The sequence below is a fragment of the Oryctolagus cuniculus genome, chromosome 7 (assembly GCF_964237555.1).
Source record: "Oryctolagus cuniculus chromosome 7, mOryCun1.1, whole genome shotgun sequence".
In the NCBI taxonomy this organism is placed as follows: Eukaryota; Metazoa; Chordata; class Mammalia; order Lagomorpha; family Leporidae; genus Oryctolagus; species Oryctolagus cuniculus.
The window spans coordinates 122,233,743-122,250,916 of NC_091438.1; the positions used below are offsets into that span (position 1 = coordinate 122,233,743).

At 38.2% G+C, this 17,174-nt stretch overlaps 1 protein-coding gene across 1 annotated transcript in view; it reads left to right on the top strand.

The window, feature by feature from the left end:
• FAF1 (Fas associated factor 1) overlaps positions 1 to 17,174 on the top strand; it is a 473,941-nt gene that overhangs the window by 289,652 nt on the left and 167,115 nt on the right. Inside the window, exons 10-12 of the mRNA XM_051857780.2 lie at positions 13,804 to 13,930; positions 14,894 to 14,957; positions 15,876 to 15,957. Coding sequence (XP_051713740.1) covers positions 13,804 to 13,930; positions 14,894 to 14,957; positions 15,876 to 15,957 — 273 coding nt within the window. The remainder of the gene's footprint in view (positions 1 to 13,803; positions 13,931 to 14,893; positions 14,958 to 15,875; positions 15,958 to 17,174) is intronic.

Sequence of the window (17,174 nt, forward strand, 5' to 3'; positions counted from 1 at the left end):
AAGCCCTGGCTCCCACAGTTGTTCATGAATAAACAGTTCTCCCTGCCTTCCAGTTCCTGCCATCACCACCATAATTGCAACAGCTTCCAGCCCCCTCTGTCCTATGTATTCCTGCACTCAGCCCCACTCCCTGCCTGAATTCCCAGCCCTCACACCTATGTGTGAAGATGCCTGCAGCCCACCTCTGCTGTGGAGCATGTACACACCACTGGTTCTGGCCTCCATCACTGTCAGCTCTGGCCATTAGCTGTTGGACACACAAGCACAGGCTGAGGACTGCAGTAGCACTTACAGCCTCTAGATTTTTCACAACTCTTGCCAACAAGAACCATGTCAATACCAGTATCACGGACTCCAGCTTCTGGAGACAAAGAGATTCAGTGGTCTCCCTCTACAGATCTGCAGCCACCATTTACCATCACACTTAGTGCCTCACAACTTTAGACTCAGAACCACAGAATGCGACAACATGCTTCCCTTCCTTCCTACCCCCGACTTCTCCCACAAGTGAAGATCTTTCTCAAGTCAGTCTATAAAGTCTGGAACACTCTTTAAATGCCCGAACATCATTCTTGGAATACCAGGATCATGGAGAATCAGAGAAATAATGACACCGATGCAGAAACACAAACTTGTAATAATTGACTCCGAAAAATTGAAATTACACAAATTACTGATAGAGTTCAAAATAACTGTCTTAATGAATGTTAGCAGTTATAAGGCAACACACATAAAAATTTTAAGAAAATCAGGAACACAATGTACAAGAAGCTAAGCAATGAAAATGAAATTGGAAAACAAAAATTTTGGATCTTAAGAATAGAATTACTGAGCTAAAACATGGAATAGAGGGATTCATCTAAAGACTAGATGTGGCAGGAGAAAGCGTAAATGAATAATTGAATAAGTCAATGATTTCAGTGACTTGAAATCATTTAGTCATTGAGGAGAAAAATAAAGAGAATGAAATTATTGAAGAAAGTCTTCAAGATTTGTGGAACTCCATTATGGGGGCAATATTTGCAGAGTAGGATGTCGAGAATGAGAATAGAAAGGGACAGACGGCTTACTTGAAGAAATAATCTTTGAAAACTTTTTCCGAATCTGCGCAAAGATATGAACATCCAAGTTTAGGAAGCTCAGAGATTTCAACCCAAAGAAGAGTTCACCAAAACACATTATAACCATATTTCCAAAAAAAGAAAGCATTCTGAAAACAGCAAGAGAAAAGAAGCATATCATTTATAAGGAAGTCTTACTATTGTTACTGGTTGATTTCTCAGCAGAAACCTTGCAGACCAGCAGAGATCGGAATGATATGTTCAAAGAACTGAAAGAAGGAAAAAAAGTAGTCAACCAAGAATACTTGAGACCCATCAAAGCTGTCCTTTGAAATGAGAAAGATAAACTTTCCCAGATAAACAAAAGCTGAGGATGTTCATAAGCACTAGATCTACCTCACAGGAAAAGCAGAAGAGGGTTCCTCTACTGCTATGGATCATTATGCTACTTAGTAACATTAAAACATAAAAAAGTGTAAAACTCTAGTACAAGTAACTACCCAATCAAATTCTGAATACTTTTTATTTATTTATTTTTTTTGACAGGCAGAGTGGACAGTGAGAGAGAGAGAGAGAGAAAGGTCTTCCTTTTTCCGTTGGTTCACCCCCAAATGGCGGCTGCGGCTGGCGCGCTGATCCAAAGCCAGGAGCCAGGTGCTTCCTCCTGGTCTCCTATGCGGGTGCAGGGCACAAGGACCTGGGCCATCCTCCACTGCACTCCCGGACCACAGCAGAGAGCTGGACTGGAAGAGGAGCAACCAGGACAGAATCCGGCACCCCGACCGGGACTAGAACCTGGGGTGCCGGCGCCACAGGCAGAGGATTAGCCTATTGAACTGTGGCACCGGCCAAATTCTGAATACTGTTAACATTGTAATGGTGGTATAGAAATTAGTTATACTTCCCATATGGGAATTAAAAGGCAAAACTGTGAAAAACAATTATAACTCCAGTAATTTGTTTATAAATATTCAACATGAAATTTCATGAGTTATGACTTCAACAACATAAAATATGGAGACAGGATTAAAATGTCAACTTTTTGTATGCAGTCAAAATTAAATTATCAACCTAAAATAACCTGTCTTAAGTATAAGATGTTTTATGTAAGACTCATGATAACCACAAAAACAAACCTGTCCTAGATAACACAGGAGATAAAAACAAAGGAACTAAAGCAGGCTACTGCAGAAAATCATCAAATCATAAAATAAAACAGGAAGAGATGAATAAAGGAACAAAGACTGTACAAAACAATTCATAATGGAGGCTGGCACCACAGCTCAGTTGGCTAATCCTCCGCCTGTGGCGCCAGGACACCTGGTTCTAGTCCCGGTCGGGGTGCCGGATTCTGTCCCAGTTGCCCCTCTTCCAGCCCAGCTCTCTGCTGTAGCCCGGGAGTGCAGTCGAGGATGGCCCAGGTCCTAGGACCCTGCACCCACATGGGAGACCAGGAGAAGCACCTGGCTCCTGGCTTCGGATCAATGTGATGCGCCGGCCACAGCGCGCCAGCCACAGCGGCCATTGGAGGGTGAACCAACGGCAAAAAGGAAGACCTTTCTCTCTGTCTCTCTCTCTCACTATCCACTCTGCCTGTCCAAAAAATAAATAAATAAATAAAATTCAAAATGGAATGTCCTTTCCTATCAATTATTACCTTCCATATAAATGAAGTAATAAAGATATACAGTGCTTGTGAATGCATTTTTCAAAGAGAGTTCCAAATACATGCTGCCTACAGGAGACTGACTTCGTTAAGGACACTCCTAGGCTGAAAGTGAAGGGATGAAAAAAAAAATTCTACATGCATGGAAATCAAAAGAAAGTAGGGATAGCTGGGCATGTAGAAGAGGAAATAGACTTTAAGTCAAAAACTGTAGAAGGAGACAAAGGTAAACATTATATAATAATACGGGTTGGTTCATCTAGAGGATATAATAATTGTAAATATATATATGTACCCAACATCCAAATACCTAAATACATAAATATATGTATAATATGCTACTTATAGCAATGAATAGATAAACCTGGCAGAGAATCAATAAAGAAACATTGAATTTGAACTGTTCTAGACCCAGTAAACTTTTTTGTTGTTGTTGGACTAATAGCTCTTTTTTTTTTTAACTTTTATTTAATGAATATAGATTTCCAAAGTACAGCTTATGGACTACATTGGCTTCCCCCTCCCCCCCATGACTTCCCTCCCAACCGCAACCCTCCCCTTTCCCGCTCTCTCTCCCCTTCCATTCATATCGATTCATTTTCAATTTTCTATATATACAGAAGATCAGTTTAGTATACATTAAGTAAAGATTTCAACAGATTGCACCCACATAGAAACACAAAGTGAAATATACTGTTTGAGTACTCATTATAGCATTAAATCTCAATGTACAGCACATTAAGGACAAAGATCCTACATGAAGAGTAAGTGCACAGTGACTCCTGTTGTTGACTTTACAAATTGACACTCCTGTTTATGGCATCAGTAATCTCCCTATGCTCCAGTCATTAGTTTCCAAGGCTATGGAAGCCTTTTGAGTTCTCCGACTCTTATTTAGACAAGGTCATAGTCAAAGTGGAAGTTCTCTCCTCCCTTCAGAGAAAGGTACCTCCTTCTTGAAGACCTGTTCTTTCCACTGGGATCTCACTCACAGAGATCTTTCATTTAGGTTGGTTTTGTTTTGTTTTGTTTTGTTTTTTTGCCAGAGTGTCCTGGCTTTCCATGCCTGAAATACTCTCATGGGCTTTTCAGCCAGATCCGCATGCCTTTAGGGCTGATTCTGAGACGAGAGTGCTATTTAGGACATCTGCCATTCTATGAGTCTGCTGTGTATCTCGCTTCCCATGTTGGATCACTCTCCCCTTTATTTATTCTATCGGTTAGTGTTAGCAGGTACTAGACTTGTTTATGTGCTCCCTTTGACTCTTAGTCCTTTCATTATGATCTATTGTGAACTGAAATTGATCACTTGGACTAGTGAGATGGCATTGGTACATGCCACCTTGATGGGATTGAATTGGAATCCCCTGGTATGTTTCTAACTCTACCATTTGGGGCAAATCAGCTTGAGCATGTCCCAAATTATACATCTCTTCCCTCTCTTATTCCCACTCTTATGTTTAACAGGGATCACATTTCAGTTAAATTTCAACACTTAAGAAATAACTGTGTATTAATTACAGAATTAAACCAGTCATATTAAGTAGAACAGACAAAAAAAAAATACTAAGAGGGATAATGTATTAAGTTGTTCATTAACAGTCAGGGCTATGCTGATCAAGTCACCATTTCTCCTAGTGTCCATTTCACTTCAACAGGTTTCCTTTTTGGTGTTCAGTCAGTTTTCACCGATCAGAGAGAACATATGATATTTGTCCCTTTGGAACTGGCTTATTTCACTCAGCATGATGTGTTCCAGATTCCTCCATTTTGTTGCAAATGACTGGATTTCGTTGTTTCTTACTGCAGTATAGTATTCTAAAGAGTACATATCCCATAGTTTCTTTATCCAGTCTACCGTTGATGGGCATTTAGGTTGGTTCCAGGTCTTGGCTATTGTGAATTGTGCTGCAATAAACATTAGGCTGCAGACCGCTTTTTTGTTTGCCAATTTAAATTCCTTTGGGTAAATTCCAAGGAGTGGGATGGCTGGGTCGAATGGTAGGGTTATCTTCAGGTATCTGAGGAATCTCCAGACTGACTTCCATAGTGGCTTGACCAGTTTGCATTCCCACCAACAGTGGGTTAGTGTCCCTTTTTCCCCACATCCTCTCCAGCATCTGTTGTTGGTAGATTTCTGTATGTGAGCCATTCTAACCAGGGTGAGGTGAAACCTCATTGTGGTTTTGATTTGCATTTCCCTGATTGCTAATGACCTTGAACATTTTTTCATATGTCTGTTGGCCCTTTGGATTTCCTCTTTTGTAAAATGTCTATTGAGGTCCTTGGCCCATCTCTTAATTGGGTTGTTTTGTTTTTGTGGAGTTTCTTGATCTCTTTGTAGATTCTGGTTATTAACCCTTTATCTGTTGCATAGTTTGCAAATATTTTTTCCCATTCTGTCGGTTGTCTCTTCACTCTCCTGTTTCTTTTGCAGTACAGAAACTTCTCAATTTGATGCAATCCCAATAGTTGATTTTGGCTTTGACTGCCTGTGCCTCCCGGGTCTTTTCCAGAAACTCTTTGCCTGTGCCAATATCTTGAAGGGTTTCTCCAATGTTCTCTAGTAACTTGATGGTGTCAGGTCGTAGATTTAGGTCTTTAATCCATGTTGAGTGGATTTTTGTGTAAGGTGTAAGGTAGGGGTCTTGCTTCATGCTTCTGCACGTGGAAATCCAGTTTTCCCAGCACCATTTATTGAATAGACTGTCCTTGCTCCAGGAATTGGTTTTAGATCCTTGATCAAATGTAAGTTGGCTGTAGATGTTTCGGTTGATTTCTGGTGTTTCAATTCTGTTCCATTGTAGACCCAGTAAACTTAAAATATATTTGGAGAACATTTAACACATCAGCAGCAAAATACACATTCTTCTGAAGTATATGTGTACAGAATGCTTCCCAGAATAGGTTATATGTTAGGCCACAAAAAAGTCATAAAATGGCTGAGAAAATTGAAATCATATCAAGCATTTTTTCTAACCATGGATATGAAACTAAAAGTCAATAACAGAAGTAAAATTGCAAATCACTGTGCTCCTGAAAAACGTAGATCAGGCCGGCGCCGCGGCTCACTAGGCTAATTCTCCACCATTCCAGCGCTGGCACACCGGGTTCTAGTCCCGGTCGTGGCACCGGATTCTGTCCCGGTTGCCTCTTTTCCAGGCCAGCTCTCTGCTGTGGCCCGGGAGTGCAGTGGAGGATGGCCCAAGTCCTTGGGCCCTGCACCCGCATGGGAGACCAGGAGAAGTACCTGGCTCCTGCCATCGGATCAGCGCGGTGTGCCGGCCGCAGCGTGCCAGCCGCGGCGGCCATTGGAGGATGAGCCAACGGCAAAGGAAGACCTTTCTCTCTCTCACTGTCCACTCTGCCTGTAAAAAAAAACAAACAAAAAAAACAAACAAAATAAACAAACAAACAAACTAGTAGATCAAAGAAGAAATTAAAATTTTAAAATATCTTGAGGTAAATGAAAATATAAACAGCAAATTAAAAAACTTGGTACAACAAAAGCACTTTAAGTAGCCAAGTTTATAGCAATAAAAACCTTTAGTCAGGAGTCGGCGCTGTGGCTCAGGGGTTAATGCCTTGGCCTGAAGTGCCGGCATCCTATATGGGCACTGGTTTGAGACTCAGCTACCCCACTTCCGATCCAGCTCTCTACTATGGCCTGGGAAAGCAGTAGAATGTGGCCCCAGTAAATTTTGATTACATGCTGTATGCCATGTTCAGGTCTAAATGCTGGGAATATTGCTGTGAACAAAGCAAATTCTTACCATAAAGAAACTTATAATTAAACAAACAAAAAAAAGGAAATCAAATGCAGGTAATCGCCAAAATCTGTATTTTGCTTTTGAAATTTGTCGAGACTGTTGTAGGTTGGTAAGGAAGAGGCAAGAGGATGCCATTAATGTAGCAAGCTGAATGCCTTCTAAACAGCTCTGTTGAAATGACCACTCAGGTTTACTCTTTGCAAAACTGAACTTAATATATTCTTCCCAATATCCATCTCCTTCCTCATGTTAATGCTCATCATTGAACCAACCCCCCAAAAATATATATATTTATTTATTTCATTCGTTGGTTTAATGCTTCTTTGAAACCGTACCAGTTGATCTGATACATTGAGATTTTTATGAAGTTTGCCTGTTTAAATATTCACAACATTATTTTTATATTCATGTTAAATTTGTTGCCCTAATTTGTTAGTTGAGAAGTTCTTTGTTTTTTTTTCTTTTCTTTTCTTTTCTTTTTTTTTTTTTTTTTTTTTTTGCTGTTAAGAGTTTATCTTCTGCCAATTCATTATCTTGATTCCACTGCTACTTGCCTTTGTCACAATAGTGAACTGATAAATACAGTCTTGCATTTTTATCCCCTCCTAGTTCCTAATCTAGTTCCTCTTCATCCTAAAAACATGTTCAGATCTTATCATCATGAAAAATACTCCTTCAAACCTGGCTCCCCCTCAAGCTACAACTCCATCACCACCCCCACCACGCACACACACAGCCAAGCTTCTTTGAATGATCTACACCAGATGATTCTCCTTCATCTTCTATTCACTTAAGTCATTCTAATTGGCTTCTTATCTGACTAAAATTGAATCTAACTATTAAATTCAGTTTATAGCTTTTGTCAGATACCATACTATGTCATATCTTTAAATGTTCACAACACTTCGTGGGTCAGCATTGCTCATACTCTACTCTTGCAGTATGAAGACATTTGCCAGGAGTTCTTCAGAGCACAGTAGATTCTTGAACTCCACCTCTTCTGAATTTAAATTAGTTGTCTTTGATATTGTTATTTTTCTTGTTATGTACCATAGCTATTTATTCCTTAATCTTTTTAAGATTTATTTATTTATTCAAAAGGCAGAGAGGCAGAAAGAGAGTGAGAGAGAGAGAGATATCTTCTATCTGCTGGTTCACTCCCCCAAATGGCTGCCAGGGCCAGGGCCTGGCCTATTCAAAGCCAAGAACCAGGAGCTTCTTCCGGGTCTCACAGGTGGTGCAAGGTCTTGGAGCATCTTCCACTGCTTTTCCAGGCTTATTAGCAGAGAGCTGGATCAGAAGTGGAGCAGCTGGGACTTGAAGTTGGCACCTTTACCTGCTAAGTAACAGCACCAGTCTGTCTTCCTTAATCTTAATCCTATTAAACTTTTATTTATTTACTTGAAAGTCAGTGTTACACAGAGAGAGAAGAGAAGCAGAAAGAGGGAGAAAGAGAGAGAGAGGTCTTCCATCTGCTGGTTCACTCCCCAGATGGCTGCAATGGCTAGAGCTGTGCCAATCTGAAGCCGGGAACAAGGAGCTTGTTCCAGGTCTCCCACGCAGGTGCAGGGCCCCAAGGACTTGGGCCATCTTCCACTGCTATCCCAGGCCGCAGCAGAGAGCTGGATCAGAAGTGGAGCAGCTGGATCTCGATCCGTTGTCCATGTGGGATGCCAGCACTGCAGGTGGTGCTTTACCCGCTATGGCATAGCGCCGGCCCCAATCCTACTAAATTTACTTTGTTTTTGTCTTCCCTCCCATTCTAGGAATTTTCTGACCTTCTTTGACTTTCTCTGAATTAATTTGCTTATCTTTTATAGCCATCTTCCTTAGTGTTTTACTGGTTTCTCTTCCTTTACCACTTAAAAAATGATACAGATACAAGTAAAGTTACAGAAATATGTACCATATATGGAGGTATTATAAATTCTTATCCTTATCACTCTTCCTCTATTTTTTCTTTTTTTTCCGCTCTATTTTTCCAACAATGGTCTTATTCCTTTCTGTAGCTAATATTTTTATTTATAAATATATGCTGATTACTTCCAAATCTAAGTCTGTTCTTGATCTTATTCCTGAGCTCCTGGAAAGTTTTTTTGTCCTTGTTGTCTACATATTAAATATTTCACCTGGATGCCCTAAGGCTACTTCAAGGTTTTGTTTTTTTTTTTTTTTTAAGATTTTTATTTATTTATTTGACAGGCAGAGTTATAGACAGTGTGAGAAAGACAGAGAGAAAGATCTTCCTTCAGTTGCTTCACTCCCCAAGTGGCCTCAACAGCCAGAGCTGTGCCGATCTGAAGCCAGGAGCCAGGTGCTTCCTCCTGATCTCCAATGCGGGTGCAGGGGCACAAGCACTTGGGCCATCCTCCACTGCTTTCCCAGGCAACAACAGAGAGCTGGACTGGAAGAGGAGCCACCAGGACTAGAACCCGGCACTCATATGGGATGCAGGCGCCAAAGGCGGAGGATTAACCAAGTACGCCACAGTGCCGGCCCCTCAAGTTTATTCTTATGAGAACCAGCCTCCGTGTTGTCTCTCACCAGATTTGTCCTTCTGTAGAAATCTTGATGTTGTTTTGCCTTTTCCATTTTGTTCTTCCCCAGAGATCATTGGTCAACAATTCTCCTATCAGTTCTATTGTACTATATTTTTGGTTTGTCGCCTTTAGTCAGTTTCTGTTGCTCTAGTGTAGGCTGTTAACTTCTAATACTTCAAATTGTGAAATAGGTCTCCCTTCTCATATCCTCATGTCTAATCTGCCATATGCCATCACTGTCTCTGTCTGTCTGTCTGTCTATCTCTCTCTCCCTCTTAGGCACACACACAGCCATCAGAATTATTTCCTTGAACATTCCTTTGCCTGAATACCATTAGTGATTTCCCTTTTGCTATCAGGGTTAAATCCAAATATCTTAGCACATCTGTTTAAGGACTGCCACAATTGAATTTCCATCAAACATTTTTTCTAGATATTTATTTATTTATTTGAAAAGCAGAGTTACAGATGCAGAGCGAGAGAGAGAGAAAGAGAGAGAGAGAAAGAGAGATATACCAGTCTTCTATCCTCTGGTTCACTCTCCAAATGGCCGCTCGGAAGCCAGGAGCCTGGAGCTGCTTCTGGGTCTTCCAGAAGCCCAAGAACTTGGGCCATCTTCTACTGTTTTCCCAGGCCATAGTAGAGATCTGAATTGGAAGTGGAGCAGCTGGGACTTGAGCTGGTGCCCATATGGGATGCCGGAACTACAGGCTGCAGCTTTTTACCTGCTAGGCCACAGTGCTGGCCCTCCATCAAACATTTTCCCTTGCTACCAATCCACACTTTCCTCTTACATACAGGGCTGGTGATTCACTTTGTCTTTCTGAATTTTTTATTGATTTTTAAAATATACACTTACTTCCTTGAATTTTTTCTTTACCTAGTTTACAAGTCTTTCTGCCCCTGTCTTCGCATGAACCTTGATACCTTTCTTCAAAGTGTGAGTTAAGTTTTAGCACTTGTGTAAGACCTTGCACTCTTCCTTACTAGTTCTAAAATCACTTATCACTGTCCCCTTTATTCTCCAATATCATTTGTTTATAGCTTTATTGTATTTCTTATAAATACACACGTATATACCACATTCTAAAGAAGTATCTTATTGAATGGGAATTTCTTGAAGCCTGGAGCCTTGTTTTATTTCTATATCCCTACCTTTTAACCTAGTCCCTGAACATAACAGGTAGTTCGTTTTCGGAATGAAACATGCTTCATTTATAAGCTTGTTTTAATAACAGTTATGAATTTTTGTCTGTCAGCATTTCCTTTAGAATTTCTTCTTGTTGCTCCCACTCCCAGTGAGTTTGTTGCTCTCCTTTGAATTTATGTGTCATGACACTTATCACTCAGTATTATAATTATCTATATATCATAGATAATGCTCCTTGAGAGAACATGGGCTGTGTCTTTCAAACAGCTTCAGACAGTTTGGCACTAAGTAGGGATTCATAAAATTTTGTTGAATGATGAAAGGAATAAATGAATAAAATAAAGCCAAAATAGAATCACAGAATTTTGAGCTGTTTTTTAAATTCTGAATCAATAGCTTCTTTGGATTCAAACAATTTTAGGACAGCCATAACAGATAGCAAGAGATTGTCTATTCTCATCAGCAAACATTAATGAAAAAAGATTGTTTATCTCATTTTTTAGAAAAAGCTTTCCCTAACCTGTTAGATGACTGATAAGAAAATGTGAAGAGATTGGGAGTTCCTTATACATAATTAAGTAGCTCATTCTTGCAGTTACTTCAATAATTCATATTTGAAATATACTTTTTTCAACAAAATTGGCTTTTTAGATACCTGCCTTTGAAGATGTTTTGGTTGTAGGATTTTGTTTTCAGGGATTTTAAGAGATTGGAGGACTCTGTACTTTCTGAAGACAAATAATGATTTAGGTAGACACATGGATAAATTGAAATCACTATCAGTATGGAATAAAGTGTTATTGTATTGAAAAGGGCTGTTATTTGATTGGAAGCTGAATTTTGATAAAGGGGATAGATGTAGCACAGTGAAATAAAAGATGAAAGAAGAAAGAAGTGTTTATAGAACATCTCCCTTTTTTCTTCCATGTGTCCCCCAACCACTATTCTTAAACTAGTGCCTCTCAAAGAGAAGCCTGTATACTAGGCAAGACTAAGTGAAGACTAAGAGGATAGCTCAGCTAAGAGAGGCTGTGAGAAGTTTTGTCACCCTTCCCTGGGCCTTCCTTTCTTTCCACTTGGTTGAGAACCTGACCCAGCACTAAAAAGTAACATACAGTAGGTCTTGATTCTTTATCTAAGACTAAGTCTTAGTGTTAAAGTGAACTTCACACTGCAGACATTTGATTGCATGAAACAGGAAATTCAAACACAATTGTCCTAGTAAATATGTTATTTTGTAGAGGAGGCTCTCTGATGGCTTTGAAATAAGAAAGAGTTTTGAATTTTTAGGCTATTGAATAGCTGAAACTGGAAGATTTTGGTTTTGCAGAAAAAAATATGGAAAGGATTAGGATTTCATTTAGCAACAAATTTTGTGCAAAATAGAGGTAGAATCAGAAGAGGAAGTAAATGGCTTATAGCACAGACAATTCATTTATTCATCCAAAAAGTATATCTTTGTTACCTGTCTATACAAAGCATTAGAAAGACTGAAATGAGAGTGAAAATGTAATTGTTGGCAATAATGTTTGGATATGCCCGAGCAGAAAATGCTGAACATACTGAGTCAAATGGAGTAAATATCTTAGCTCCACATTTGAAACAACAAGACCCACTAAACCAATGGTTTTAAAAAGTGTTCCACAGAATCCTGAGATTCTTCAGAGATACCTTACCTGTCAAATGGGTGGGAGGAAGAAAATGCCAAATCCAAGAGCATTAAAACACCCATGGCTGTAGCCCTCTAACATCAAGCAGAGCAGTTCTACTTCTGTCTATTGCAATATGCATAATACATTATGCATTGTCATTATACATGCTTTATTTAGGCACGTGGAGCATGCGGGGCAGGGGTAACCCTGTGAAATAAGGTAGAAAACTACTGCTGAGAGATCTCTAAGATCTCTTCCAGCTTTAAAATCTGTGATTCAGTAACTGGCTGATTTCTGACATTCCCTGTAGCTAAATAAGAGTCTTTGATTGTGTTTTTCTTAATGCTTTTCTGGCAGATATTTATTTCTAAAGCAGGCTCTTCTGCGTAGACTCAAAGATGGAATTATTTTCCCATTTTTATACCTTAAGTACAAAGAGCTATATTTTAAAAGAGAAATCTTGGCCGGCACCACAGCTCAGTAGGCTAACCTCCACCTGCGGCTCCGGCACCCCAGGTTCTAGTCCCGGTCGGAGCGCCGGATTCTATCCCGGTTGCTCCTCTTCCAGTCCAGCTCTCTGCTGTGGCCCGGGAAGGCAGTGGAGGATGGCCCAAGTGCTTGGGCCCAGCACCTGCATGGGAGACCAAGAGAAGCACCTGGCTCCTGGCTTCGGATCAGCGCGGTGTGCCGGCCGCAGTGCGCCAGCCGTGGTGGCCATTGGAGGGTGAACTGACAGAAAAAAAAAGGAAGACCTTTCTCTCTTTCTCTCTCACTGTCCACTCTGCCTGGAAAAAAAAAAAAAAGAGAGAGAGAGAAATCTTATTTACTAAATAGCCCTTGTAGACTTTAATTATTGAATAGAGTACAGACAGGCATTTAAACAGATAGCTTGCTTGTACCTCTTCTCTACTGAAGCATGAGTATTTTTGACAATATTTACAAATTGATTCAAATGTTTTAAATGTCATGATCATGGAATCCTATTCTAAACTAAAGAACAGCAGCCTGGTTCATATTTTGAAGTTGATTTTTTGTTTGTTTTAATTTACTTGAGAGAGAAACCAAGAGGAGTGGGAAGGAGAAAGGGAAGAGGGTACAAGAGGGGAGGGAAGGGAAGGGCACGAAGGTCACTCCCCCAAATGCCCACAGTGACCAGGACTGGGCCTGGTTAAAACCATGAGTCAGGAACTGCATTCAGGTTTCCTGTGTGGGTAGCAGGGACTTAACTACTTGAACTGTCACCGTCTGCTTCCCTGGGTCTGCAGTGGGAAGAAGCTGGAATCAGGAACTGGAACCAGAATTTGGGCCCAGGCAGCTGAATGTCTACTTACCAATGCTGATGTTTTTAATACCTTAAGCTTAACTGATGTTACTGAAAACAGAACAAAAGAAGTAGAGCATGTTTTTCAGTGCCTAGCATGTTGTAAATTTTCAATAAACATTTTTTGAATTAAAATATTATTACGTTTCATATTTAATAGCTGTAAGTTTACAAAGAGTAGTGTAGTTCATACTATCTTCCAATAACACAATAAGGATAGTCTACCATATTTATCTCATTTCACTAAAGAGAAATTTAAAAACCACTGCAGTAAGAAAATTCCAACTTTGATAATGCTAGCATTGGTTCTGTCTTCAATAGATTAGTGTGAGCTTTTTGAGACATTCATAGCTTACTTTTCCTTCTGTGCATTTGTACCCATTTCCTCACTTAAAAAGTGCTTAACTATATCCTGTAGCTGAAGATAATCTGTTTTATTAAGTTTGTAATCATCCTTCATTTTCCCTCCAACCTTTGGCCTATAGGCATCACATCAAATTTAGAGATATATGTAAGCCTTAGCTTTATTCTATTAAATGATGTATTGATAAAACTTACAATACTGTGTCCTGTTAGGATTATATAGCATTAAATTTGATATGATAAAATCACTATGAAACTAATCAGAAATTTCCTTGAATAGCAAAGCACCGATGTTCATATGGTTAGTGATAGTGATGGAGATGACTTTGAAGATGCTACAGAATTTGGGGTGGATGATGGAGAAGTATTCGGCATGGCATCATCTGCCCTGAGAAAATCTCCAATGAGTGAGTATTGATAACTCTTTGCGTTCAATATTATAATTCTCTCTTCTAGTACACAACTTTCATGAACAGTGAGTTAAAAATCTCTTTATGAACTCTAGGTTTGAAAAGATGAAATATAGTGAGTGGACAGTCTTTATTAGAACAAGAGCCTTTTCTGTTTTTATTTTATTAAGCCATCAAATTCCCAGCATATTAGTAAAATTTATAAAAAATGGAAGGGAATGTTACTTTGGTTTCACATATACAATGGGGTAAGATTTGCTTTCCTTTAAACCTAGAGGTTGCTCAACAAACAGCTGTACTTTCTGTGATTGTACTTGTTTCCTATCATACTATCACAGAATCACTTTTAAGAATAGTAATTCTACTTTTCAATTCAATAGTAGCCATCTTTGGAAAAAATATATATATGCCATCTCTCTCACTTGCACTTATGAGATGCATGCTGTAGAACAGTAAGCAGTACTATATGCAAAGTGACTGCTAACATATGTCCTTAAATTACTCACTTACTCTGAAATTAAGGAACTCCTGTGGGCCGAAACAGATGTGATATTTACATAAAATTTATTACTTTCCCAATTTGTAAGGCTTTTAAAATAATTTCAAGACCCTTTTTATATAATATAATCACAAGGTATTTATTTCAAGAAAACACTGAAATCCTATTTGATGACTGGCATATATTTTAAATGCTTAGTAGGATTGTGTCAGTTTTCAAAATTTGTGAGCTGGTAGTTTTTTGAAGGTTCTTTTTCATTCTAACTTGATGAAATCTCCTAATGTATGTTGAATTAAAATGTCCCTTCAGATATATCACAAAAGCTAAGATTTAATTTTATTTCCTCTTTATTGATTACATATATTTCTTATATGTGGGATTAGATGTTATGTGGTTTGTTTTTTGTGTCTATTTGTTTTGGTTTTTTTTTGTTTTTGTTTTTTCTTTTGTTTGTTTTTTAGTGCCAGAAAACGCAGAAAATGAAGGAGATGCCTTATTACAATTTACAGCAGAGTTTTCTTCAAGGTAGGGTTAGGATATTAACTATATAAAATTGATGTTCTTGTATGCAACTGTGATTTTTCTGGGGCAATTTTAATCATAGATTATTCAAAATTTCTCCTTAAAGTATTCAAAGGATAGACTTATTAATTTATACTATCCAGATAGGGAAACACATACCATTTAATGTAATATAACAACTAAGCCATTTATGCTGCTTCAAAGATCTATTCAGCTTATTGCTATATTTTTATAGAAGTTCAATAAATGAATCACTGGCTTAATATCTGAATTATATACCTAAGAGAACGAAAATACAGAATACTAGAACAGATAGAATAATATTAAGTAAAAAGATAATTTTAAAATTATAAATATAAATGAATTTTCTTTCCATTTTTATTTTAGAATTGTTTAGCATTTTCTTTAATAGTCTAATATAAAACATTTTATATTATTTGAAAGTCTGATGAAATAAATTTAAAGAGGATAAATATTTAATCCTCAACTTTGGTATATAAATAATATTTAATTTAGTGCTCTTTTCTGATGTAATGTGATTTGGAAACTGCAAAAAAATAATTCACTGTCTCTGTTATAATTCCTAAATAAATGAAGTAACAAAGGAATTTAAGGCTGATGTAGACCAGAAAAATCTTATGAAACTCATTAATCAAGAATTACTCTTTATAATAGCATAATTTCATTGTACTTGTTAAATCTATTTACTTTATTTTACTTAAATTTACTTGAAATTTCAGTGTTTCAAATATCAGTATAGGCCAAGAAGAATTCTAAAAAATAATGGAACTCATTTCCAAGCTTTTAAAGAAATGTTGTACTGTTTGGTCTGCACTAACTTAAAAGTCATTGTTTAGATTTGTGAATCCTTGAAATGAATTTAAAATGTATCTTCATTAATAGATTCAATTTTTCCTATAGATATGGTGACTGCCATCCTGTATTTTTTATTGGCTCATTAGAAGCTGCTTTTCAAGAGGCCTTCTTTGTGAAAGCCCGAGATGTAAGTGCACTCTTCCACCTTTACTGATTTAAAAGTGCATCCTAAAAAAAAAAAAAAAAGTGCATGGTATACCACTGAGGCAATGATTAATGTTTTGTGTTTTAAGTTTGAAGACTTGATTTTGTTTCTTGTTCATCTACCAACCAAATCTTCACCAAAATGCCTGTTTCAGAGGAGCATTAGCGTAGTAGGGTACTGCTGACTCTTCCAGAAAGCCTTGTAAATTTGGAATTAGGGATTTTTTTTTTTTTTTGGGGTGGGTGAGCCAAAGATGGACATGCTTAAAAGGAGCCATGCTATATATTTGTATTCTTTTCAGTTACAAAAATGACATATTCTTGATAGAGAATTTGTCTTTCATTCTTTTTCCCAAAGTGATTATTTCATGTAATAGTCCAGTGCGCCCCTTTTATCCCTGGGGATAAGATTCCAAGATCCCCAGTGCCAAACTCTGTATATTTGGAACCTGAAATTTGAAACTTTTTGAACACTGTGTATTCAGAGTTTCAGATTATAGGTTAAGGTGTTCTTAGTTTTTCAGGCATTTGGTACAGTAGTTAAAGCACCATTTAGGACATGCTTATCCCATGAATTCAAGTCTCCACTTCTGATTCCATCTTGGAAGACAATAAGTCAAGTCCTTGTGTTGTTGCCATCCATATTGCAGGCCCAGATTGACCACCACGCTGCTGCCTTCAGCCTGGCACAGCCCTGGCAGAGGGTATCTGGGGAATGAACCAATGGATATAAGAGATTTTAAAACTTGAAAAGCTTTTTTTAAACTTATGGTACAGGTATTTGACTCAGTGATTAAAATACCGTTTATGACACCCTTATCCCATATTAGAGGGTCTGGTTCAAGTCCCAGCACCATGTGTGGTTCTTGATAATGTACAACCTGGGAGGTAGCATGTAATTACTCAAGTAGTTGGATCTCAGCCACCCATATGGGAGACCTGGATTAAATTCAGGTTACTGGCTTTGTCCTGGCCCAGCCCTGGCATTTACAGGCATTTGGGAATGAACCAACAGATGAAAGCGTGTTCACTTTGTCTCTCTGCCTTTCAAATAACATAAAAATTAATAAATAAAATATCTTTTAGATCTGAAGAACTACAGAATCTTCTGCTCCTAAATATTGCAAAATAAATTTCTTATTTTGTTGTTTTCCTGTACATATACAGCTATGATGTCTAGTTTTTAAGTTAGGCACAGTC